This window comes from Silurus aristotelis (genome assembly GCF_946808225.1).
Source record: "Silurus aristotelis genome assembly, chromosome: 28".
NCBI classification, from domain to species: domain Eukaryota; kingdom Metazoa; phylum Chordata; class Actinopteri; order Siluriformes; family Siluridae; genus Silurus; species Silurus aristotelis.
The window spans coordinates 6,597,000-6,623,102 of NC_139601.1; the positions used below are offsets into that span (position 1 = coordinate 6,597,000).

General features: G+C 36.9%; 2 protein-coding genes and 1 long non-coding RNA gene across 10 annotated transcripts in view; 2 read left to right on the plus strand and 1 right to left on the minus strand.

The window, feature by feature from the left end:
• foxp4 (forkhead box P4) overlaps positions 1-8,762 on the plus strand; it is a 128,762-nt gene extending 120,000 nt beyond the window's left edge. For 5 of the 7 annotated variants that reach the window (XM_083534118.1, XM_083534120.1, XM_083534119.1 and 2 more), the window contains 3 exons: positions 1,925-2,097; positions 2,805-6,041; positions 6,074-8,762. In XM_083534118.1, coding sequence (XP_083390244.1) covers positions 1,925-2,097; positions 2,805-2,952 — 321 coding nt within the window. In that variant the 3' untranslated portion in view covers positions 2,953-6,041; positions 6,074-8,762. The remainder of the gene's footprint in view (positions 1-1,924; positions 2,098-2,804; positions 6,042-6,073) is intronic. The other 2 variants (XM_083534116.1, XM_083534117.1) reach the window with 2 other exon arrangements.
• Positions 8,763-14,795: 6,033 nt separating this feature from the next.
• Positions 14,796-26,103, plus strand: part of mdfi (MyoD family inhibitor) — a 47,528-nt gene continuing 36,220 nt past the window's right edge. Inside the window, exons 1-2 of one of the 2 annotated variants that reach the window (XM_083534289.1) lie at positions 14,796-15,289; positions 15,918-16,064. In XM_083534289.1, the coding sequence (XP_083390415.1) occupies positions 15,956-16,064 (109 nt within the window). In that variant the 5' untranslated portion in view covers positions 14,796-15,289; positions 15,918-15,955. The remainder of the gene's footprint in view (positions 15,290-15,917; positions 16,065-26,103) is intronic. The other variant, XM_083534290.1, reaches the window with a different exon arrangement.
• On the minus strand, positions 19,321-21,925 carry LOC310722050. Its single transcript, XR_014532278.1, has 2 exons — positions 21,577-21,925; positions 19,321-19,930 (listed from the first exon to the last, which is right to left on the minus strand). It is a non-coding gene; the product is annotated as an uncharacterized lncRNA (long non-coding RNA).

The following is a 26,103-nucleotide window of genomic DNA, read 5'->3' on the forward strand; positions in this document are numbered from 1 at the left end:
TTCCCACCCTCTTGTTCCCGGCCCTGCATTTTGGCAAGTCTTATCCATTTGGGTTGGCACGAAATGCACATAAAGTTCTCAACATCGACTTGAAACCACTGTGCCAAAATGGGAGACACTGACCAGAACTCCTTTCCTCTCTGCATTAAAATGTCAATATGTGTGTGCGTGTGTGTGTGTGTGTGTGTGTGTGTGTTTAATTCTGCTAACTATTACTTTACACTTCCCTTATCCTGCTAAGCTCTTTTTTTATTTGGTAAACTAGGGACTAATCTACAGTATTTTACACGTTAGAATTTCAACAAGTTATTACATATAATAGGACTCTGTATTTCACAGTCTTCCCTAAAATTTCGAGATACACTGTTGTATAGTTATAGATTAAATTTTCCTTCACTTGAACTATATATATATATATATATATATATATATATATATATATATATATATATATATATATATGTAAAATTTTATATAATAAAAATCATAGTATTTTAATAAAAACAATTATAGTATTAAAATGATAATAATTATAACGATGACAAAAGCATAAGTAAGTATCCTGGAAGGCTCTAATGTGTGTGAGCACCTTCAAACATGAAACGTCCGTGTAGCTGAGCATTGAAATGATTTGAAAGGACGCGCGAGCGAAGCCGCTGTGTAAAGCCGAGCCATCCGCTGTGCAGTGTGGAAGACAGAGGACCCCTAGTGGTGATTTCACTCGCTCAGCTCCAGTTCAGCACAGAGCCTGGACTTTAGTATGATCATTGACTTTACTATGGCATGTAGTGCCACACAGAGAACCACCAACTAGTGTATAGTCAATGAACACTTTTATCCTCAAGCAAACTTTTTTTTTTACTATTATCTAATAGTTAGAAATTCATAGAAGTGACCTTTAATCTTTTTCCCCCAGTGGATGGAAGCTTTGTTGCTGATACACCTACTGGCATGTGATACAAAGGAGGATGGAAGACAATTATTAATAATAATAATAATAGTAATAATAATAACTTTAATCACCGTCATGATTATAAAGAAATACCACAAAGCACAAATAAAAGTAAATAAAAACTATAAAAAGAAAGTTAAAATCTAAAGAAAAAGAGACAATACATATCAAGTTAAAGTACCATGTGACCAGTAAAAAATAATAATAATTAGTAAAAGAACAAGAAAAGAAAAACAACATAGAGGAGACACAAAAATAATAAAATAAAAACCGTATGCATAAATGTCTATAAAAAATGTTTTGTTTTTTTTTGTTAAATGTAAATTAAAAAAAAGGAAGAAATAACAAAAAAATCCTAGTTGAAAAAAAAAAAATCTAATAAATAAGAACATAAAAGCAGGAAGAAATGTCAGCGCCACAAAACACGATGAAGTGATCCGATCTCAACCCAAATAAAAAAAAAACTTTTTTTTTTTACGACAAAAAAAATAAATAAATTTAAGCTGCTTAAATAATGTATTTCCTTTTTGACTTTGGGTATACTGAGAGGCAGCATTGGAGGTAAAAGCATGTGAACATAAGTTCATGTGGGGAAATATTCAGGCCTGTACAGAGCATCCATCATAAACCAGACCAGCTGTGTGCTCCTGTACAGCAAGTCACTACCTGATCACAGCGTGCCTCCACCTCCTCATAGCTTTAATACAGCTATAAATCCTCTCAGTGCCTACTCTGACCTGTACGACCTCACTGTGCCTGCTGGTCCGGGCACACACACACACACACACACACACACACACACACACACACACACACACACACACACACACGAGTGCTCGACTATGAACATGTAAGCAAACGCTGTATGTGAGATCTCCACCCACTGCACTTTATACTATTACTGCACATCACTAATGTGTGTGTGTGTGTGTGTGTGTGTGTGTGTGTGTGTGTGTGTGTGTGTGTGTGCAGGCGGCGCTGGCCGAGAGCAGTCTGAGCCTCCTGAACAGCCCCACGCTGCTAAATAACAGCACAGGAGCCAGCCTGAACATGCTGCACGTGGGTCATGATGATGTGAGCAGCACAGTGGAACAGGTGAACAGCAACGGCAGCTGTAGCCCCGGCTTGTCTCCACAACAATACGGGTAAGATCGGACAACATACGGGCAAAAGCCAATCCATACACGTTTACACACCTTGCAAACCTCTGATTTAAGTCCCTGCACCATGACCTCCGGTTTATCTTTGCACCCTGTAATCCAAATAACAGAGGCGGTAGATGAATTTCTATCAATGCTGTTTATGTCAGTAACAATTGCATCGAGGCGATGGCATTGCCGTCCAAAAAAATAGCAATGAGTGTATTGCTGTAAAATGGGAAGGCCTCAAAACGGCTCAAGCTATGGAAGGAATTGAACAAAACGAGTGCGGAAATTGGAAAATAATGCACAAATGACATCAAGAATATTGTCCTCTTTTACAGCATGAAAGTTTAAATAATTTTTTACCACAGAAATTAGCCAACAATCGCGATTTTCTCTATTACAAGCGTTTTTTAAAACGTTTGTAGCTACAATCCGTTTATAGTACATAATAATTCGTGTTTTCTGTAGCAGCCGTTAACAGTTTTTCATTTATTTAAATTTTTTTGATTTTTTTTTTTTCTCAATACGATAAAAAAAGACAGGTTGTCCTATTACAGAAAAATCTAAAAATGCAATGTCCTGTTTTTTTTGTTTTCGATGAGTAAAACAGTGTTTTATACCTTTCTAGAATTGATTACCTCGTACGACTTGCAGCTAAACGTATATAACATGGCTAGTGATATTAAATTTGTGTGCGCGTGTTTCAGACACCAGATCCACGTGAAGGAGGAACCCGCAGAGCTTGAGGAGGACAGTCGGCCAATGTCCCTCATTGCGTCTGTCACTCAGAACCTGAGCATGCCCGGTGACGAGCGTGACATGGAGGAAGAGCTTCCCACAGAGGAGCTGGAGTAAAGGTTGGGACGGGATTTCGCAGTCCCCTTCCTTTCCTTTTCTACGCAAAATAACCACAAAGAGGAAAGAAAAACACGAGAGATGATACAGAAACAACCCCCATCATCATGAAACCAAAACAGGGTGTACCAAATCAGTCCATCTTGCATTTTTTTTTTGTCTTTTTAGCATTTCTTTTTCTTAACGTCTCCCTCTCCAATGTTTTAAAGTCCCAGAGACAAGTTCTAAACCACTCGTGTATCTGAGATCGGTGCAGCCGGTTCGTATCTCCTGCTCCGTCTCAGACTGGCGGCTGAACGCACCATGAGTCCCCTAAAGCGCCTCATTCTACTCCGGTCTTATCAGCTTTAGTTTATTTTTTTACTTCTTTTTTTCCCTCGCCTGGCTTGAGAACTGCTTCGGGATTAAAAACCGCAACTGGGGTTTTCCTCGGAATGACGTTCACGCATACGACAAAGGAAAACATTACTAACTATTCCATTACAACGAACTTTAGCTCGGTTTCATCCTGGACTTGGAAAAAACAAGAGATCAAAACATGACCAGAGCAACTGACTCCCTCGGTTTAATCCTGACCTTCGATTCGTGAACTCTTGGTATAAAAGAGAGGTGGAGCAGTTTTCCAGTCTTGGAGCAGTCTTAACTTTTTGGGATCTGAATGCGGAAAAAAAACAAACAGCGCTCGCTTTTCCAATAAAAAAAAAAAGATGAAATCATTTCCCTCTTTTCAGGAAAAGGAACCAGGACCAACTGTCAGCGCTGGCGGCCACGACGAGGCGTCAAAGCTCAGAGACAAGACTCTTGATTGGAAAGTGTCAAAAGTGATGCTCTTTTGAAGCATTTCATTCATTATTTCATCTTCTGCCACTTTTATAGGATCACATTGTGGTGTACATTAGTTATGAATTTGTAGGTTGATTTTCTTTTTCTTTTTCTTTTTTTTTGATGTTATCATTTCAAATGGGCTGGATTTTGGAGGGGATAATCAATTATCCTTCTGTTACCCATAATGCCCAGAATTACTTAAGGATATATTGAGAAGAGCACTTACCATCGAGGTAGCAACGGATTTAAAAAAAAAAAAAAAAAAAAAAAAAAAAACGAGGACCACAAAAGACGTTTATAACACCAGGCACATGGGCTCCATCAAAGCAGGTTCCCTGAAAGATCCCTACAGGCACTCAGATACAATTTTTTTTTATTATTATTATTTTATTTTATAAAGCATTTATCATTTAGCAATTCCTCTTAAAATTCAGCTACAATACAAAGCACGGTTTAAAAAGAAAAACGTTTTTTTTTTTTTTTTTTTTTTCGGTCAGAGAATACCTCAATCCACGGTGTTCCCTCGCGTCGTTCCGGGGATTCGTACTGTAGCCTGACTAAAGATCTGTCTGTCAAAGATCGATCCATCACCCAGATATATGAATGATATCCTCATCCAAATATGTCTGGTCAGGACATGAGTTTTTATTGTTATTGTTTTTTTTGTTTGTTTGTTTTTTTAGCTTTTACCGAAAAAAAACAACAAAAACAAGCAAACACGTAAACTTTCAAAGCAGTGCCATGTTAAATTTAAAAAAGTTTTTTTTTTTTTTTTTCTCTTTTTTCCTCCCAATTTATTTTCGTTACAGGTTACCAAAGAGATTTGTAGTAAACCAAATACCCTCCTTTTTTTTTTCTTTTCTTTTTAAAAAAAGGAAAAAAAAAAACATTTAATCCTTAAATTATTATCTATTATTTTAATTGTTTAAATAACCTGTTTAAGACTAGTGCAGAACATTCCAAAAAACCAAAGTGTGAGATGCAAAAAAAATAAAAAACAAAGTAAAAAGAGAGAGAGAGAAATTTGCTGGTACAAAATGAAAGCGTATAAAAAATAAATAAATAAAAAAAAGCTTGTTTCAATAACAGTATGGAAAATGGACGAGTGAATCCTATGTGATGTCAGGCCAAAAAAAAGAAAGACAGGGAAAAAAGCAGTATTGTCAAGCCTCTGTCGGTTCCTTGGATGATAAAGCACTTAACGAAAGGAAAATAAATCAAATAAATAAATAAAACTCTACCCTCTCATGCTCAGGCAACAGCAAAGTGTTAAGAACACAACCTTTAAAAAAAAAACGCCTCAAGGTCTAAGAGATAAATACATTTGCAGACATAAGGCACTTGAACGACAAACGCTCAATACACAAATACTCGTGTTTTTTGGGTTCTCTTTTTTATTAGATGTTTTTTTTTTTTTACCCAACAAAACATTTATTTTCCACCATGTTCTTGTGTTCACATTGGATGCGGTTTTATCAGCACAGTCCATTAAACATTACTGTTTTGAAAATTTCAGCCGTATTTTTCTGAAGGGTAACAGAACGAAAAAAAAAAAAAACGATTGTAAAAAAAACAACAAAAAAAAAAAACAACCCCGAAATAAACAAATTGGACATTTAAGGGAACGGCTTCACCAAGATTTGCACACTTCAGATCGAATAGGAACTTTATTTATTTTAATTCTTGTTTTATAAAAAACACATTTTTTTCCCCCCTTGTTTTCTTTTCTGTGGTCATTTTTGCATCTGCTGTAGAAAGATTTCGTTTCATTTTTGAAAAAAATAAAATAAACAAAACAAACAAAAACCAACAACGAAAAAATGAACGATATGAACGATAAAAACCAAAAAAATGTTGCTACCTCCTTTTATTGAAACAGTCCACAAAAGAAATACCCGATGAACACCATCTGCGGTTCTTTACGCCGTCGTGCCATCCTTTAAAAAAAAAAAAAACACCAAAATATGCTGAACTAAAAGCTGGCGTCCTGAATTCATTTGCATGAACGAAAAGCCCACAACGCAACACAGACACACACACACACACACACACACACACACACACACACAACAGATGCACACCATGCTGAGAAAGTGAAGGCAAAAATAAATAGTAATGACTACCTCTCCCCTTAGAAAAAACTGCTGAGTCGTGTTAAGTGCGAAGCATTAAATGATGAAAAGAGGGGAAAAAAAGATCCAAATTGTGCGTCCACCATCTTTAAGTGATCTATTAGCATAGTGTGTGTGTGTGTGTGTGTGTGTGTGTGTGTGTGTGTGTGTGTGTGTGTGTACAGGTCTGAGGCGACGAGGCATTAATTGCGCGCTCTAATTCTGCATGCGTAACGAGGAGGCCAGGCCCCGCTTTAAACCAATGAGGCGGCCGGTCATTAGAGTGCGCTCAATGGGCCAGCGTCAGAAATGATGATGGGCAGAATGCATTAACGCGGGTCTTCTCTCGTTCAAACACTCCTCCTCATCCTCATCCTATTCCTCCGGCTTTCCAATTAATGCAAAGCGTGGCGTGGCGGGTTCAAGGTCTGGGGGAAAATAACATTAAAAATAGCACCCGCACGGAGCGTCTCAGTTTCACTGTACACAGTGAGTGACTTTTTAAAATGTTTATTATTATTATTTTATTTTTTTTTATCCTGTAGATCATTCAAAAGACGAGCTGCAAAGAAACCGGCGAACCAAAAAAGCGCTGGCGAAACCAAAATAGCCCAAAGATATATATTATAAATATATAATAATAATAAAAACGGAAACGTCCACCAGATGACTAGAACAGGAACAGTGCTGAATCTCTCAGTAATAAGGAACTGCTGCATTGTAATGGGGAAAAGAAGAACATGCTTTAAGGTACACACCTGTAAACAAAAATTGTTTATTGAGATGTAGACTGATGAACCTCAGTGGTATTAGCGATCACATGATTATTATTATTTTTTTTTCATCTTGTTGTAATGATGTATTATTGTATATTACAGCTTGGCTTTGCTCTCAAGGGGATTTATGTCTCTCTCTCTCTCTCTCTCTCTCTCGCTCTCTCTCTCGCTCTCTGTAACACACACGTTTTCTTTTATCTCACCTTTATATGTATTTTTTTCTGCCTTTTTTTTACTTTGTTTTGGAAAGACTTCATTTCTTACATCCTTTTAGCTATTGTGAAACTTCCTATACTGTATTGCTGACGCTGTATGTATTTATCATATTATGTGCTGCAGGTATCCTTATTTTCACTCCTTCGTTATTTTTTTTTTTCTTTACAAAACATCTGGGATGATGCTTTTTTAAAAAGTGTATCTCAAAAGAAAAGAAAAAAAAAAGATTTAAAGATGACAAAAAATTAGGTTAAGTGCTTTAGCTAAAAAAAATAAAATAAAATCAATAAACACACACACACACACACACACACCAGTTTGTATATTTATCTTAGTTAGGTCTATTTTGATACTTTTTCTTTTCTTTTTTTTCGTCTCTGTATTGCGTTTATGCATTTTTAAGGAAAAAAAAAAAAAACGTGACAAAACAAACCAAAAAAAATACGTTTCATTCATTGTTGCAATGATACCTCAGAAGGACTTTTTTTTTTTTTTTTTTTTTTTTTTTTTCTTCAAAGGACAGGACCAAAACCTCAAACAAAGGAGAAAGAGGAAAATACAAAACCTGAAGAAGACAAAAAATATGTAGCCCTATCTTGCTTTAAAATATATAAATATATATATATATATATATATATAAAACTTCTTGGAGGTGTTTGTTGGTCCTATTTAGGTGCCAATAGATGTATTTGTACAGACTCCCTTTAAACCAAATCATTCCTGTACGTAGTTTGCAGAAACGTCTCGAAGCTGTCGTTCACTTGGCAATGGTGGTGATTGTTTTTTTCTTTTGTTTTTTTCTTTCCAATGTCACAGCGAGTCCGTTTTTATCCGTCACGTTGGCTCAGAGCCCAGTGGACTGCGCAGCAAAGGCTCTCGTTATCTTAATTGGCGTTAATGGCTTCGTAATGATAAATACGCTGATGTGTTGTCTTTTTTTTTCTTCTATTTTTTTTTATCACACAATCAACAATTCTTTTCATCTTTTTTATTTTTCTTTTTTTTGCATTTTTCCTTTTTCTGGAATGGGACCACGATTTCTGCTGTACACCTGTACTTTTCGGAATCAGATCTGTTGATGGTTATAAACGATCTTATCGAATTCCTTCTTGCTCATTGGTTCGAAATCTCCATTATGGAAGACCAAACAAGATTTCACTGAATGACTTTTTTTATTTTTTTCCTTCATGCCTGAGAAATCCTCCTTTTTAAAAAAAAGAAGAAAAAAAAACCCTTATATCTATTGAGCTGTCTGAGCTCCATTTCTGTGTGATTGACAGCTTTAATGTGACGTTATCCAGGAAACGGATCCTTGCCGAGGAGCTTTGCCTGGCGGTATTAACTTTTTTTATTTTAATTTTTTTCCTCTTTTTTTTGATGGCCAAGCGAACGAATCTACCACTCTAGCTCTCATTTCATTTGCATCTTAAGAATGTGTGTACATTTTTTATTTTATTTTTTATCAGCAGTGATTTCTATGTACTTAGTTTAGTATAAATATCTATTTTTTTTGTTTACTTTTGCTTTTATTTTCGTTCGAAACTTTCGGGATGAAAACTTTTAGGGGCAAAGAACACATGGTGGTTCTGAGATGGTATTGAAAAAAAAAAAAAAAAGAATAAAAAAGGCAACTAGCCAGCCACCATTATTGTTTTTAACCCTGGGGTGACCGTGTTTATGCCAGTCACTGCCGTTTTTCTTCATGCTGTATAAAAAAAAAAAAAAAAAAACCCACGTATATCTGTGTATTTGTAACCTGAATCTTCTTGTGTCTGCCCATGCAGACAATAAAAAAACTGTACAGTAGTTCTAGTTGCATGTAATCTGTACTAATTATTGACAATGGCATTATAAAATGCAATAAAATACTTATTACACTGTCCAGTCGTGTCCAGTGCGTGTCCTCATTTGCAGATGTGGTTGAGGCATTTTAGGCTCAATTCAGGTTGATGGATTTTTCGAGATAAACATGTGGCAAAAGTTCTTACTATGTCTCGCATCTGTCTTTCTGCACAGCTGTATTATGTCCAGAAAAAATAAATTGAAAAAATGTGTTCTTGATTATCAGCAGACAAAAGGAGGAGGGGGAAGAAAATAAGCATCAGATGTGACACTTAGTCATATCGAGTTTGGCATGAACAAATGATTGGGTCTCATTTGCTTACACTAAAATCCCTGAAGCTGTCTTACACAGCACTTGCTATACAGCTATATGGGATCTCAACTGACTGCTGGATGAGGAAGTGGGGAAGGGGAAAGGGGAAAAACGTTCTTTTGATAAGCTTTCAGGCGATGTTCTGTGGTAAAAAAAAAAAAAAACATCTGGAGAGAATTCTGTCCAAAGCCTGGCTGAAACACCTTAAAAATAAGAGTAATAGGGTAATGTTTACAAGTGCCACTTATGTCTAAGAGGATCGAGGTAATGATAGTTATTTGCTTTGTTTCTTTTTTTTTTTTTTTTTTTAATGCACAAACTCCATTTTTTTACAAGTTGTCTGTTGTTCCCACGGACCTTCATGTGAAGAACAGAAATGATGGTTGTTGTTAAACTGTTAGTGCTGCATGAATCGAGCTGTCAGGCTTCAAAAATGTTATTAAATGAAATGTTAAAAATGCTAGGTCAGATATATATAGAATTAATATAATATATAATAAATATAATTGAAAAATATATATAATATAAAGAAAAAGTTGGTGAACATTGAACGATAGGGTTTGTATGTTCCTTTTGAACATCCCATTCCACCTTTAATCCTCATTTGCTGTTATAAAAACGTCCACTCTTCTAAAATGTTTCAGATTTTGGAGTTTGATTGTTGAGATTTGTACTCATTCAGACACAAAGCCATTAGTGAAATCAGGTACTGTTGTACGGTAAGGAGGCCTGTGGTGCAGTCAGCTTTTTAATTTCAGTTCCCGAAGGTGTGTGTCTCCAACCTTTGCAAGTTTGGAAGAACCAAATATGTCTGGAAAAAGGCATTCTATTGTGTATATAGTGTGTGTAAAAATAGGAATTATTTAAATTCATTAACACTGAATCAAAAAATGGAGAACAATTACAAATGATTAAGATGCATTTTGCATGAAATATATTTTAAAATGCATATAAAAATTTTAAAAAATGACATTTTAGCTTCAGAATAAAATGCAACAAAATATACATATTAATATTTCAAACAATTTTGAATAAAAATTAATAATAAATAAATAAATAAGCAACCGAACAAACAACTATGAAAAGGAATGAAACTCCAACTAGAACACTAGAGAACAACTAAAAGTAAAAAAAAAAAAAGCATTTTTTTTTTCAAGTATTTGCATTTAGTGCGTCTTCTGCTCAGATCCTCTTATGTGTCCCAGTCCAGAATGTCATCGAATGCTACACAAATCCTAACTGCCCCCGTGCCCTCTGTTGGATTTGCTGTGTTTCAGGCTTCGTCCACCAGGAGGGGTAAATAAACCAGTCAAAAGTGCAAAAGGGGAGGAAAAAAAACCAAAAGGAAGGAAGGGGAAAAAAACAGAGCAGGAGAGGCCCAGCCAGAGTCCGTTCACACTCCTGAGAAAATCTCATGCTGACACACAGACAGGGCGTGGAGTGTTTTTGCAACCTGCTAAGACTTGATATCGGGTTCTTTCCTTCAATCTTGGCGTGTGTCAAATATGCATGGCTTCAAAACCTGAAAAAGAAAAAGGTTTTTCTGAGAAGGAGTTGCTAAAAAAAATAAAATAAATAAATAAATAGCAGATATAACTGTTCAGTGTGATTACTGTGTTTCATAAATATGCCGTTTCATATATTTAAACATTTGGTGGATAAAAACCAATAAAAAGACAAGCATAACATTACACAGCAAATAAAATGATGTGCCATGAATTCACAATTAATATGATGATGTAAACATGCCTCTTTCTGACTGCGCTCCTGCAAGACTGACCATCCACCCCAGACTCTAGGCTGTTTGTGTAATGACTATTAAACCAGTGCGAAACACACACCGTTCACATCTTGTCCCAGACTCTTCTGCACAATTCGCCTTGCACTCATGACCACTCTAATGAGTCTAATTAAGAAGTCTCTGACAGACCAGGACTGGCCTGGATCGCTGGCTCGTGTAGGACCCTGTAAAAACGGGAGAACAAAAGCATCTTTGTAAATGATTGGAACCACATTTTCGTCCACTTCCCTTTTACTTACTCTTGAGCCGTTCCAAACTGCTCAGAGCCACTGAAAACAATCAGCATCAAAAGGTAAAAATAACACCTTCGGAAAAGTCCGGCTAGATATCTGTGGTATGTTTTGCGGTTCTCTTCGGACACGAACATGCTCCGCCTTTCATCTTATCATCCTCATAAAGCGCCTTTCTCTTCAGGCTACTCATAACGCTATTGGTTCATCCAGCTATAGTATCTGTCTCCTTTACTTTTTCTATCAATCGCAAGCGCTTATAGACTTCTTTATCACATGCTGTTTATATTGGATGCTACTGCAACAAATTCCATGTCTGCGGTTCATCAGTGAGATTGAGCTTTACAGCATGGGGTCTCAGTAAAGGCATAAATAGACATAGACACACAAATGTTCAAAGACAGATCGGCAGCACCGTTTGGGCTGAATATTTGTCCGAGTTGTGTCACTGTTGTGTAATTGTACTTCGAATGGACAATGCTTGCTTAGTCTATGCCGTTGTTGATTCTCCTCCAAAAGCTTTTTGGAAAATAACCGATCGAGCAAAGACCTCATTCAATGTTTCTTACAACTGCCCTTGTGCATCTTCTCAATAACCAATGATGACATATTACGTGTGCGTCAGGGCAAAGCAGGCTTAAATAAATGGGCCCCAAAAATGTAGACAGAAATCTGCTTCATACCATTCTCAGCATCTTACTTTCAAAAGCTCGTTCTTTGGTTTAACAAAAGTAAAAAAGGGTCCCACCAGTTATAATACACTGTAAATGCCAGAAGGCTTATTTACTTTGTTTCATTTTTCTCTCCGTGAGGAAGAAGTAGGTCTTATCCCTGCTAACCCTACAACATCTTACACTAGCCGGGCTTGATCATAACACCGTTTTGAACAAAAACAAGATTCACTTTAACTTCGCCCTTTAATTTCCCCAATGGAAGGCTTCCGTTGCTTATCTTCGACCTGCCAATTTCCAAGGAACAGAAAAACTCCTAGGTGTCTGTAGACAAAACATGAACTTACACGTTGCACGCTTTAATCTGCCAGCTACCCATAGGTTCATACTGTAAATAGGCTGCTTGAAGCTTTTCTTTATTAAGCAGATAACACTAATAAAAGTGTTGGTAGTTGTCCAGGCACTGTTAGATCTGGTCTGGGTCATATTATTTCATCAAAACTGTGCCTACGGGGAGGAATATGCATCCCACTGCCTCGGTGGAACAGCGTGTTAAACTCCTACAGAACTGTAATAATAACTGTAAACACAGCAGGAAAATGCATTTGGCATGCACTATGGTGGGCGTTATATTGCTTATTTTTTTTATTGTTTTTTTTTGTTTGTTTTTCCTCTAATTCAAGACAAGTGATCCTGACAAATAGTCATTAATGAAGTAAATTATAACGAGTAAATGTTATATATGAATATGTAAAACTGTCCTATTCATTTAATCATTCATCTTCAGTAATCATTATATTTATCAGAGGGTTGTGGTGGATCCAGAGTTCATCCTGGCAACATGAATACACTATATAGACAAACGTTTGTGGACACCTGACCTGATTTGTATGTGCTTTTTGAATATCCAACTTCACATTCAGTTTCTATTTGCTCTTTTAGTAACCTCCACGCTTCTGGGAAGATGGTCCACTAGATTTTGGAGTGTGCTTGTGGAGATACGTGCTCATTCAGCCAGAAGGGCACTAGTCAAATCGAGTACTGATGCAGAATGAGGAGGCCTGGAGTGCAGTCAGGGTTCCTATTGCAGGTCAGAGCTCTATAGCAGGTCACTCATGGTCTTTTACTCCAACCCATGTAAACCATATTTTCACGCAGCTGGGTTTGTGCACAGGGTCACTGTAATGCTGGAACAGTTTGGGGTCAATTAGTTCATGTGAAGAGACAATTTTATGCTACTTTATTAAAAAAACATTCTATAGAATTGTGGGTCTCCAAGTTTGTGGTAAAAGTTTGAAGGAGAACCACATATGGCTTGAAAAGTCAGGTGTACTAAAAATTTCCATATTGGAACTAAAATGCCAGTTTTACTTTTTCTACTATAATAGCAAAACTGCCTTTCACAGCTCCAAAAATAAATATCAGTGATGTTCATCATATGTGTAAAAACATATGCTCCTGAAAAAATAATAAATAATAAATACATGAAAGAAATTATGACACTAAGAATATATTTGAATAGAAATGAACATGCAAGCCCAACACTATGGTGTAATCATTGGAAGATTAGAAATGGAAATGCAACATGTCATAATCCTGAGTGCAAGTTGCTCATTTACCCACAAATAAAACGCCAGTCCATTGTACAAAAAAAAACACACGTTCATACGTATGGTAAGTTTTGCACAATGTTTGCATCAGTAAATTTTTGCACACCGAAAGAAAACTCAAGAAGAGGAAGAATATGCAACAAGAGCATATGATTGAAAAGCGTTACTCATTTCTGACTTGATCAAAACTCTAAGATTTGCCCATCTCACTAATATGAAGGATTTCCAAACAATTTGCACCATGCAGATTTAGGTGTTGGGGGTGAAGCTATGGTTTATGCACGTTTGACATTACAATATGTATTTTATGAATACAGCAAACATAATGTAGAAATTATTTGTTTTCGGTATTGATGGTGGAAATATCCATCGTAGTAAAAAACAAAAAAATATATATAAAAAAGGAATTCAAGATTAAAGCTGTCAGAATGAGTATAAATTGGAATGCGTAAAATCACCTGGATGGAAACAAAGTGCTGACAGCAGCTAAAAGTGATTTACGTATCGCAAGACACCAGCCATTTCATATTATGTCAAATGCACATGTGATTTTCATCTGCTGAACTAAAGACAAAAAAAGAGATCAACTGATTTCTGTATAACACAACAAACCCAATAGAAATGAGTGACAAAATAAATACAATTACAAAAAAAAATTACTAGAGGTTGCAAGGCTGCAGGGTTTTTAAAAAAAAAGTCTGTGCACAGCCAAGTGCCAAGTAATATAGAGGGTGCTTAAATAGGCTTGTTATATAAAATATTCTCATATCTTGGACTAGAGACAGTGAGGCAATGAGGTCTGAAGGATGCCATCGTTATCATTTCGGGTCACAGGGTCAATCCTGAGCTTAGGTTACTGTCTGTGCAATGTTTTACACGTTGCATTCACATGGGTTTCCTCAGGGACCTCTGGTTTCCTCCCATCATCCAAAAATGTATGTGAAATTGATTGACATTTCATTATTGAATAACTTTTTTTTTTCCCAGAATCCTCAGTGACCAGGATAAATAAAGTTAATGACAATGATTAAGTGGTATGATGATTATGATAATGGCAATAATAATAATAATAATAATAATAATAATAATAATAATAATAATAATAATAATAATAATAATAGCAGAAGTAGAAATAGTATATGAATGATAGTAATAATAGTATTAATGGTAGTTTGGCACAATGGGGGGGGGGAACTGAATAAAAACAACAACAACAACAACAATAATAATAACAATAATAATAATAATAATAATAATAATAATAATAATAATAATAATAATAATAAAATTAAATATGAAAAAGTGATAATACTATGAATAATAATAATAATTATTATTATTAGTAGTTGTTATTGTTGTATTTATTTATTTGTTTGTTTTTTATTTATTCGGGATAGACAACAGTAGCTTTTCCCCTTTATTATACCAATTAAAAACTTTCGGTGTCTGTGTGCGTGCGTGTTAGCGTGTGGGTGCACGCGCGCGCGCACCCGTGCGTGTGCGCGCGCCTGCGTGTATGTGTATATCTCCGTTTGAAAGTCTTCAAGTTCAGAAATCGTGCAGACACGCAAAACAACGCAGCGTGTTCAACCTCCCGAGGATCATCCGAGGATGAGACTGGTTTTGTTTGTTTGCTTGTTTTTGTAGCGTTTGCTGGAAACAACTTTATATTTTAGGGAAGTTTGCAGCTGTCAAGTCTCGGGAGAAGTTTGGTGAAGGTTGAGCGCTGTGTGGTGCAGACTGTCATTAAGGGCAGTTCAGAGAAGGAAAAAAAGTTTTTTTTTTGGGTAGAACATGACGAGGACGCGACTTTTCACCTCGCAAACGGCACTTTTCCTTCTTCTTCTTCTCCTTCTTCTTCTTCCTCCTCTTGCGCTTTTGAGGTGCGCTTAAAATCAGTGCAGAGGAAGAATATGAGTTCCTGAAACAGCTGGATTTAAAGGTAAGGCTTGAATTTGAAGAACTTGTTTGGACTTGCTGGAGAGTAAGATGAATAGAAACTGGGGATCAAATACTTCCTTGCTTTCTTTTCCTTCAACAGGCTGCTTTCCGTTCATAGATTCAATTTTTCTATTCTTTTCAGAACTTGTAATGATCACCCTGAAATGTTTGATATCTCATAAGAAATGTACCATACAGTAGTTGAATTTGGTATCATTTATAAATGCATTTGTATTAAATCTCATAGAACTTGAGGTTGTGTTTGGATTTACTCATGTCATCAAAGATACGAATATTAACACAAACTTCAACCTTCTTCTTAATATTATCTCTCTGAGGATGTGTCTACTGCAAATAACTAACAAATGAAGTGCAAATCCATGGTACATAAAATCATTAGAAAAGAAAAAGTGATCAAACGTGGAAAAAAAAATCTAATTTGTGCACGACTCAGATTATGGCTCAGATTATGCCCGCTTGTGCCCATAGTTTTTTGCGTGCAACCGATACTGTACATAGGGGAAATTTCCAGCCCTGTGTGTTGGATTGCCTAAAATGCCAAACACAAGGAGGGCTTGTGTTGGCAAGGTCTCTCGTGAACCATGTTCTTGGCTGTCTTGTGCATGCAGGATAGATTCTGGTCTCTTGGCTCTCAGCTCCAGAGCAGATGTGGGAGGAGGACCGTAGCCCCGGTGCCAGCTCGCCTCAGCCTCCAGATGGTGCCCATCTCGGCCCAGAGAGCTCACCAGTGGAGTGTCCCAATGGCCTCAACTCAGGTGACTAATATTGACTTGTTTAATCTACTAATCTGCTAATATGTATTTATTTCGAAGCAACACTGAGACACAAAAACGGTGACTAAAAAATAACAGCTTTGACATGCTTTTCGTTTCTACGGCAACGTAAACCCTAAATGCCATACCTTGCATGTAAATGTATACATTTGTTTGGCATGCTTGATCATGCTCAGTGATGACATGCAGCTTTTTAAAATGCACACTATATGAACAAAAGTTTGTGGAAACCTGACCATAATATTCATATGCGATTTTTTAACATCTCATTCCACTGTAAAATAATCTCCAGTCCTCGGGGAAGATGTAACATTACATTGTGGAGTGTGTATTGTAGAGTTTTGTGCTCATTTACACACACAAGGGTGGCAGTAAAGTCAGGTATTGATGTACATGAGGAGGCCTGGGGTGCAGTCAGAACCTAAGGTTGCCAGTTCCTAAGGTTGCCAGTTCCTAAGATTGAGGTCAGCGCTCTATAGCAGGCCACTCCAGATCTTTCACTCCAACCCATGGAAAGTATATGCTCATGGATCTCACACAAGGCGTCTACAATTTTGTGGTAACAGTTTGAAGAAGAAGCACAAATGGTACATAAGTGTCCAAATAATTTAGTCATAAAAATATAAAATATATATATATATATATATATATATATATATATATATATATATATATATATATATATATATATATATATATATATATATATATATATATATTTTTTTTTTTTTTGCAATAAGTCTGATAGAATGTGGATGCGATCTGTTCCAGGTTATAGGACGTCCAGAGCGTATTTACAGGCAAAGTTCTTTGAAGCAGATCAAAAACTAGAACAGCTCCGAGCAGTTCTCTCTACCATGTGCTGTTCGGTTGCCCGTTGTTGTAAATATGTAAACTCTAAGATTCCATGCGAGAGCAACAGGTTGGGCATTTGTGCAACCGAAGTAACCAACTCCGCCATTTCTGTCTCAGACACAATTTTAGCTGTTCCTAAATATCCCACAATGTTTTGATCAGATGCTTGCAGTCGGAAGAGTGTGGCCTTATTCCCATCTGTTATTTTACTGTGGTAGGATGTTTATAGTACTTTGTTAGGGCAAGAATGCTTTCAGTTGCATGAGAGTGGATTGCAGATTGGTGACAGATGACTTAATTCGGCGCCTGATGAGAAGACGCTCAATGTCTGGATATTTCTTTGATCTCGAAACACACTAAGGGCGTGAGTTCAATCTTGTTTATTTGGGGCTGTGTTTGGAGCTGTTTATCTTGTTTGCTAGTTCATAGTCTCAGGCTCACACCCTCTGCCCAGGGCACTGGTTTCTGGAAATATTGACGGATTCGAACTAAATAACCTGGAGAGTCTAGCATGGTACACAACTTTACTATATACTATATGCTATAAACAAGTGTCTAGCTATTATACTGTTTCCAGTAACCTCATAATAGACAGTTGAAAGTTGGCAATATTTTGCAAAACATTTTAAACTAATTATGATGTAACTTCCTTCTATTAAATTCACTACAAGAGTTGAATCTTCACTGCTCACCCCTCACAATTGAAGCACACGTAAGAGCTAATATAATTAACCTGGTTGCTAGGTGTTTGCAAATCTCTATCTCAACACAACAAAATAGACCTAAAGCCTGGTATAGGGCAGCGAGGGTCCTTCCCCAATGGACCTCTTTAAGCCTTTGCTGCAGTTTTTATTTTTGACCAGTAGGTGCAACGATATTATCAATAGGTGCAATGATTTGCTGGAGTGGACGCTCAAGCTACGACTGCTAATATCTTTTGTACATTTCACCACACACTTTAAAATCCACAGAAACTTTCCACTTCTTTGGAGCAGAATACAGTTACTGACTTGTCCTAAAGAAGGTATTTCGAGAGTTAGCAATTGGTAGTCAGCTTCAGCGCTCTGCTTCTACTTGTGAAACTATGTGGCCTTTTGCCAGGGTTTAGTGCTAAAAAATATCCGATTCTGAGCGTAGCATTGCTCTGGATATCACAGAACTGAGGCAAAACATAGGAGTAGATGAATTAATATTATGAAATGGTCTTATAAGAGAATCTAGGGAATCGATATTCCCGTTGAGAATGAACGATCTTTTTGTAATCTTCGTAGTAATGCTTCTTTTGTCATCTTGAGCTTAACCAAAGGCACAAGTCTTGAAAAGCAAATATGTGGTCTACAGAGTTGGGAAGAAACAAAGTACAAACACTTTGTTACTGTACTTGAGTAGATTTTTCTGGCATCAGTACTTCACTATTTATTTTTCAAAACGTTTTACTTATACTCTTTACATTTTTTTTACAAATATCTGTACTTTCTACTTCTTACTTTTTTTAAACAGACTCGTTACTTTAGTTTCAATCGATTCGGTGACGATCAATATTTTTTTTCTTCTCACTACATTCCGTTTTTTTAGCCCATCAACCTATTTCCTGTCATTACATGGTTCGGTGTATCATTTCCTGACTCTCGCGCACCACAGACGTAGGCTAGTTTACAAAGCTAGCAGAAGGCAACAAAAAGTCTGGGGTTAACATGGATGAGACAGAGGGAGTCATTGACGTAAACGTGACTGAGAACAGAGACATTCCTGATCTCCTGATCATCATCATGTTTTCTCGGCTTGTGTTCTATATAGTGTTCAGCCTGGATACAGTCATTAGATAACAACATTTGAAATTTGTATGTTAATGTGATGTGAGGTCCGGTTACCAGCACGACACTATAACAGGTAGCAATAATGGCTAGTTTTTACTTCAGTAAATATCAGAGCCCAAACTTCTTTACTTTAACTTTAAAAGGTGTAGTCAGAACTTCAACTTTTACCAGAGTCTTTAAAAACATGAGTATCTGTACTTCTACTTGAGTGAAGGATGTGTGTACTTTTGCCATCTCTGGTGGTCCAGTGCTACTATGTGCAGCTTGTGTTTTTGCGTCTGAGCTTGTATATTTAATATGTGTGTATATTTCAGGCCTCTGAGCGCAGCAGGCTTGTACGCTACCACCCTTTGCATGCCACAGGAGCTCACTTGGAAGACAGAGTTTAGCAAGTCCTGGCCCGGTCGTTCATTTGCACCAAGCCAAGGCGAGTCAGTTCCTGCACAGCTGCTGTAGCCAGTGGGTCATGAAAACTCAACCACAGTGAAAAAATATGCCCACTAGGTCCTGTTTAGTTCTGCTGCGTACCCACTAATTACATTCAACTATGCATTGTCTTCGTCTTTGTCTCAACATGACGCATAGAATTCACACCCAAACAACCGATTTCTTTCTTTGCTCTTCCTCCCGTTATGTTTTAGTTTTTTTATAATTTTTTTTAATGCATTTTATTCTTTTGTGGCACATCAGTTGTGCGGGCTGGCTTGGCCTACTTCTGAAGGCAAACACCTGAGCTGAACTCGCACATGTACAAAAGCGCCCTTTCATTGCTTGACCTTGAAGGATCGTGCAGTACTGAGCGCTTTTCCCAGATCTGTTCTTATGAGTCACTTAGATCAGTGTTCTCGGAGTTAATCTGATCCCAGATCATCAGGATCTACAAAAAAAAAATGCGCCTATTTTGAGATGCCCTAAAATTTCAGGCTGCAGGCCAGAGCTTGTTTAAGAATATGGAGCTTGTCTGAGCTTCAACACTGACTCCATTGACTTAGCTTGTGTGCCCGGTTGCACAGCAGCGTGTCTGTCTGCCGTCTGGCATCATAGTGAAAATCAGTCGTGATCGTTAATTGCAACGATAGCTGTAAAATTCCTCATTTTTTTGCAGTCATGATGTCGCTGATATGCGATGATTAAAAAGCGATATTCTCCCTGTTTGGTGAAACCTAGAGGAAGTAACTATACAGTGATGAAAATAAGTATTTGAACACCCTGCTATTTTGCAAGTTCTCCCACTTAGAAATCATGGAGGGGTCTGAAATTGTCATCGTAGGTGCATGTCCACTGTGAGAGACATAATCTAAAAATAAAAATCCAGAAATCACAATGTATGATTTTTTAACTATTTATTTGTATGATACAGCTGCAAATGAGTATTTGAACACCTGAGAAAGTCAATGTTAATATTTGGTACAGTAGCCTTTGTTTGCAATTACAGAGGTCAAACGTTTCCTGTAGTTTTTCACCAGGTTTGCACACACTGCAGGGGGGATTTTGGCCCACTCCTCCACACAGATCTTCTCTAGATCAGTCAGGTTTCTGGCCTGTCGCTGAGAAACACAGAGTATGAGCTCCCTCCAAAGATTCTCTATTGGGTTTAGGTCTGAAGACTGGCTAGGCCACGCCAGAACCTTGATATGCTTCTTACAGAGCCACTCCTTGGTTATCCTGGCTGTGTGCTTTGGGTCATTGTCATGTTGGAAGACCCAGCCTCGACCCATCCTCAATGCTCTAACTGAGGGAAGGAGGTTGTTCCCCAAAATCTCGCAATACATGGCCCCAGTCATCCTCTCCTTAATACAGTGCAGTCGCCCGGTCCCATGTGCAGAAAAACACCCCCAAAGCATGATGCTACCACCCCCATGCTTCAGAGTAGGGATGGTGTTCTTGGGATGGTACTCATCATTCTTCTTCCTCCAAACACGTTTAGTGGAATTATGACCCAAAAGTTCTATTTTGGTCTCATCTGACCACATGACTTTCTCCCATGACTCCTCTGGATCATCCAAATAGTCATTGGCAAACTTAAGACGTGCCTGGACATGTGCTGGTTTAAGCAGGGGAACCTTCCCTGCCATGCATGATTTCAAACCATGACGTCTTAGTGTATTACCAACAGTAACCTTGGAAACGGTGGTCCCAGCTCTTTTCAGGTCATTGACCAGCTCCTCTAGTGTAGTTCTGGGCTGATGGGCTGATCTGTTCTGGGCTGATCTGTTCTGGGCTGATCTCAATGATTTTAGGATCATTGAGACCCCACGAGGTGAGTTCTTGCATGGAGCCCCAGTCCGAGGGAGATTGACAGTCATGTTTAGCTTCTTCCATTTTCTAATGATTGCTCCAACAGTGGACCTTTTTTTACCAAGCTGCTTGGCAATTTCCCCGTAGCCCTTTCCAGCCTTGTGGAGGTGTACAATTTTGTCTCTAGTGTCTTTGGACAGCTCTTTGGTCTTGGCCATGTTAGTAGTTGGATTCTTACCGATTGTATGGGGTGGACAGGTGTCTTTATGCAGCTAACGACCTCAAACAGGTGCATCTAATTTAGGAAAATAAATGTAGTGGCGGTGCACATTTTAAAGGCAGACTAACAGGTCTTTGGGGGTCAGAATTCTAGCTGATAGACAGGTGTTCAAATACTTATTTGCAGCTGTATCATACAAATAAATCGTTAAAAATTCATACATTGTGATTTCTGGATTTTTTTTTTTTCGATTATGTCTCTCACAGTGGACATGCACCTACGATGACAATTTCAGACCCCTCCATGATTTCTAAGTGGGAGAACTTGCAAAATAGCAGGGTGTTCAAATACTTATTTTCCTCACTGTATATTGAATCTTGCTTTCTATTTGTAGGAATAATTGTAAATATATAACTGTTTATCGAAGGTTTTATCGTTTTCTGAGGATAGAAAAATATACAAAAGCGGGTGAAAACTAAAGCTTTGTATCGACTACCATTTTTTTTTTCTGTATGTGTTTAAAGAGGGCAGTGTGAAGATTTGTTTCTTTTTGTTTTATGTCATCGTAAAGATCAGGATGTCGACAGTCATTATCGCAGATGTTACGAAGCATTTCAAAGCCTTGTGCTTAAGTTAATGTAAATAAATGAGTATTTGCATGACACATTATTTTCCCCAATGCTTTTCCTAAAAAAAAAAAAAAAAAAAAAAAACCCTATGAAATTGAATTATATTATTCTTTTGTATACAATTTAAAGATTTTTATTTTAAGTGCAGCATAGTTACAAATAAAAGGAAACAGGAGCAAATTTGTGATTAGATTTAAGCATATCGACATCCTACCATGCTCTATGGCAGTGGTCCCCAACCCCCGGGGCCGGTAACACATAATACATTACTGCTAAATTGAAACCCCGAGCTAGCAAAATGAACAAAAAACAACACAGTGGATTCACATTTATTATTATATTTAGAAAATACCATTTTTTATGCCGGTGGTATCATTTTATTTTATTGTGTTTATCCGCCACACCTTAAAGGACGGTCCATGAAAATATTGTCCGACATTAAACCGCAAAAAAGGTTGGGGACCGCTGCTCTCTGGTATATATGAAGTGCTTAGGAGGCTTCAATGACCTTGATTTTAGGTCAAGAGGTAAAGATTAAATGCTTGCTCAAGTGGCTGATGTTTCAGTAGGAGTTAATAAAGTGACGTATTTAGATTTAAACAGGGGTGGAAATTTTAGGTCGGATTTGTGCGCACTGACCACAATCCTTGTGCATTAGTGTGATATGTCAGGAGAAACATAAGAGTAACTGTTCCTCAGGTGACTCAGAATGTCAGTTCAGGGTGCGGTCAGACTGTAAGAACAGTCTAGAGAGGAATATTATTATAATAGATGCATGAATTTTGAAGGCAGGGATATGTGCAGGCTACAGGCTTTTTATATTCTGGGGGTGAAGTGGGAAGGAAGCCTCACTGAAATAAAACAAAATTCTATCAATTCATAGATTCATAAATCAACAGTTGTTTTATCTCTTGAATTTTAGAAAAGTACATTTTGTACAATTCTTGATTGAATGTATTGTACACTTGTGACTGGGATATTGGGGTTTCTTCACCATTTTGTCGGAATTGAATATTTGAAAGCAAACCAACATGCATCAACTTGCATACTTCCATATCTACATAAAAACCTACGCAGACATGCAGTATAGTGATAATAAGTGGATCTACTTCACCTGCAGCAGTGTTAATATACCTGTAGTAAACTCGCACAATCTTCGACCAGGCTAAACGTGCTGATGTTAGTTATATAGTGTAACTTTTTCTTCAAATAACTAGTTGAATAAGGTTCTTTGGCTAAACAAAAAAAGGGATGTTGACCAAATGTATGATAGAATAACTTTCCATGGTTGTTCATAGATACATAAATCAGAGTTTTGAATCAGCTGTCAGAAGTGAAGACACTTTTCTGTCCTGATGGGAGTGGTCTCTTCCAGAATGCTTCGGCCTTAGATTTAGACAACATTCCTTAACCATCATCATCATCATCAAAACACCAAATGAGGGTTAATCTTTTGGACTATTGATCATCCTCTGATACAGATATAGAGACTATGCTAATGTGCATTGTAGATGTTCTGGTGGCTTGTGTTGGCTAAGCTATGTTGTTTTTTTTCTTAGTGTCCCCAGGGCTGGATATGCATATGTCGCAAGGTGCAGGGCAAAACTCTCACATAAATTAATGCAGATTTAGTATGCTGGTACGAACGTGCCCGAAATGAACTTTTTTCATTTTTTACCAAGGCCGTATCTCATCGTCCAAACTGCACGTGGAATCACCTTGTTAATGCGCACAGTGCGAGGAGCTAACTGTGCTCCGTGCGCAGTAAAGAAAATGGTCAACCACAGAGGCGTGAAAAAGTTCAGGACTAATGAGGAAATGCAAGATAATGCTCAATAAAGTTCTTATTAAATACCCACTCTCTTGCCAAAATATATAAACGTTGTGGGGAGCTTTAGTGCATCTGAGATGACATTTAGGCTACTTATTGGTTTCAATTAATTAGCTGCTGTGTACAGAACAGGCTGCTGCGTATAAAAAGTATGCAGTTAAAACCCCATTCCATATTTCTTGCGGTCGACTGCGGCTTCTTTAACACTCGCTTAAATGGCAACTTGACAAAAGTCCTGTTTAATGTGTTGAAAGTTTTAGTGTGGAATTTGTGCTTGGAGCAGGGTTGCCAGATCTGGGTGGTAGCAGTTGACACAGTATTATATAAATAATAATAATAATAATAAATTATGTCCTAAATTATTTATTAGACTGACTAAAAACCTTAAACTTAATTATGATCTGCATGTGAACCTTAATTTATTAATGCAGTCGTCCCCCATTTTTCGTGCCTAAAGTTACGTGCCTAAAACCACGAAAATTCATTTCCGTGATAAACAGACGCCACCCCAAAAATGCTTTTTTTTTTTTAATTGTTTAAACCATAAGTCATCCTCCCACACTCTTTAAACAAACACAAAAAACATTTGCAAGAATATAGCGAGATGAATTGTCAATTTGTATCACGTTTATAGTTACTGTACTGTAGCGTAGTCAATGCGTAGTTTCTGCTTGTTTATTGGTTGAAGTGTCCTATGACGTCAATAAAGGGGAGTTCTTTATTTTTTTTGTTCTTTATTTTCATTGGCTAAATTTGGTGACTCATATATTAAAATCCGCCTTTTTTTTGACATTTATACCAATAAAAAATAAATAAAAAAGCTACGGAAACCTATTTTTGTTTTGTAACGCTACTCATTTCTTAAAAAGAACTGAAATCGGGACGATTCGCAAAAACAAAATAGTTATGTAACAAGTTAAAAACCGCAATAAAGTGGGACCGCGAGATTTGAAACGCGATAAATGAAGGGGACGACTGTTCCTAATTTAAGTTATTCAGATATAAATCTCTTCCCTATGTTATGAGGCGATTATTTGCAAGCAGACCAACATACATCAACATGCACACTTCCAAATTTTAACATATGAACATACATACATATATACATGCCAGTATAGCCAGTAAAGCTAGTCTACTACACCTGCAGCAACTTACAGTAGTAAACTTCCACAAAGTTCGACAAGGCTGAAGATCCTGATGTTGAAGTTATATGCATACTTTTATATATACTTTTTTCTGTAAATGGCAAATTGAATAATGTTTTCGAGCTCAACAAAATGGGATATTGATCAAACCTATGATAGAATAACGCTGCATGGTTGTTAATACTGTGTGTATATAATATATATATATATATATATATATATATATATATATATATATATATATATATATATATATATATATATATATATATATATATATAGGTATAAATCAGCTGCTCTGCCAGTATCCATTCTTTCACTTACATATAGCACAAAATAGCCATATTCTCTCATTCAGGCTTCATGATATGGAATTTTTCTAGTAATATTATCCATTTTTTTTGTTCTCTAGCGGTGCTATTTCTATGTTTTCCTTCAGTCGGACACGTTTTGTGTCGGGTTCTCTTGTATATTATGAATGTAAACCATAAGCACTATGCAGCTTTTTTTGCTTTTTTTTTCGAAGCGCCCAGTTTGATCATTCAGAATTCTGTGTGGCGGTGAAATACGTTCCGTACGATGTTCTTGGCCTTGGATTAAATGATTTTTGCTTTGTTGCTTCGAGTCTTCGGGAGAAACGTAATAACTTAATGACTTGTGTGACTGGTGAATCTTTTTTATGTTCGCTAAAGGCATTGAGTGGTGCTCTTTTTGTTTCGGAATGCTATAAAACAATCTTGACCACAGATAATGCCATAAGTGTTTAAAAAAAATAATAAATGAGAGTTGAGTGATAGTCAATTGAACGTTATCCAATTGTTGGATTATATTGGATTATATGATCATTATTTACATTTGTATGATCAAGTTTTTTGTCTAATTATTGTTTTACTTTTGGAACCTTTCACTACGAGAAAACAGTAGCTCCAGTTTAACATTATTTATACTGCAGGCTTGCAGTGGTTCTTGAAAGTTTCTGAATACTTTAGAAGTTTTAAGATTTGTGCATAAATACGACCTAAACCATAAGATTCTTTTTCAGAGAAGACAGAGGGAACTCACAAATAAGATTACCCTTTTTTTATTAAGGAAGATGATCCATTGTTTTGTGTCTGTCACTAGCAAATGTAAGTGGAACTTTTCTTTCTGCAGCATAAACTGTTATAGGACTGGATTCTTTTAGCTCATTTATCAGTACAGGACAATTTCAGATCTGGAATGTTGGTAAGGTTTCTCACATAAATTGCCAGCTTCAGGTTCTACAATATTTCTACTGGATTAAGGTA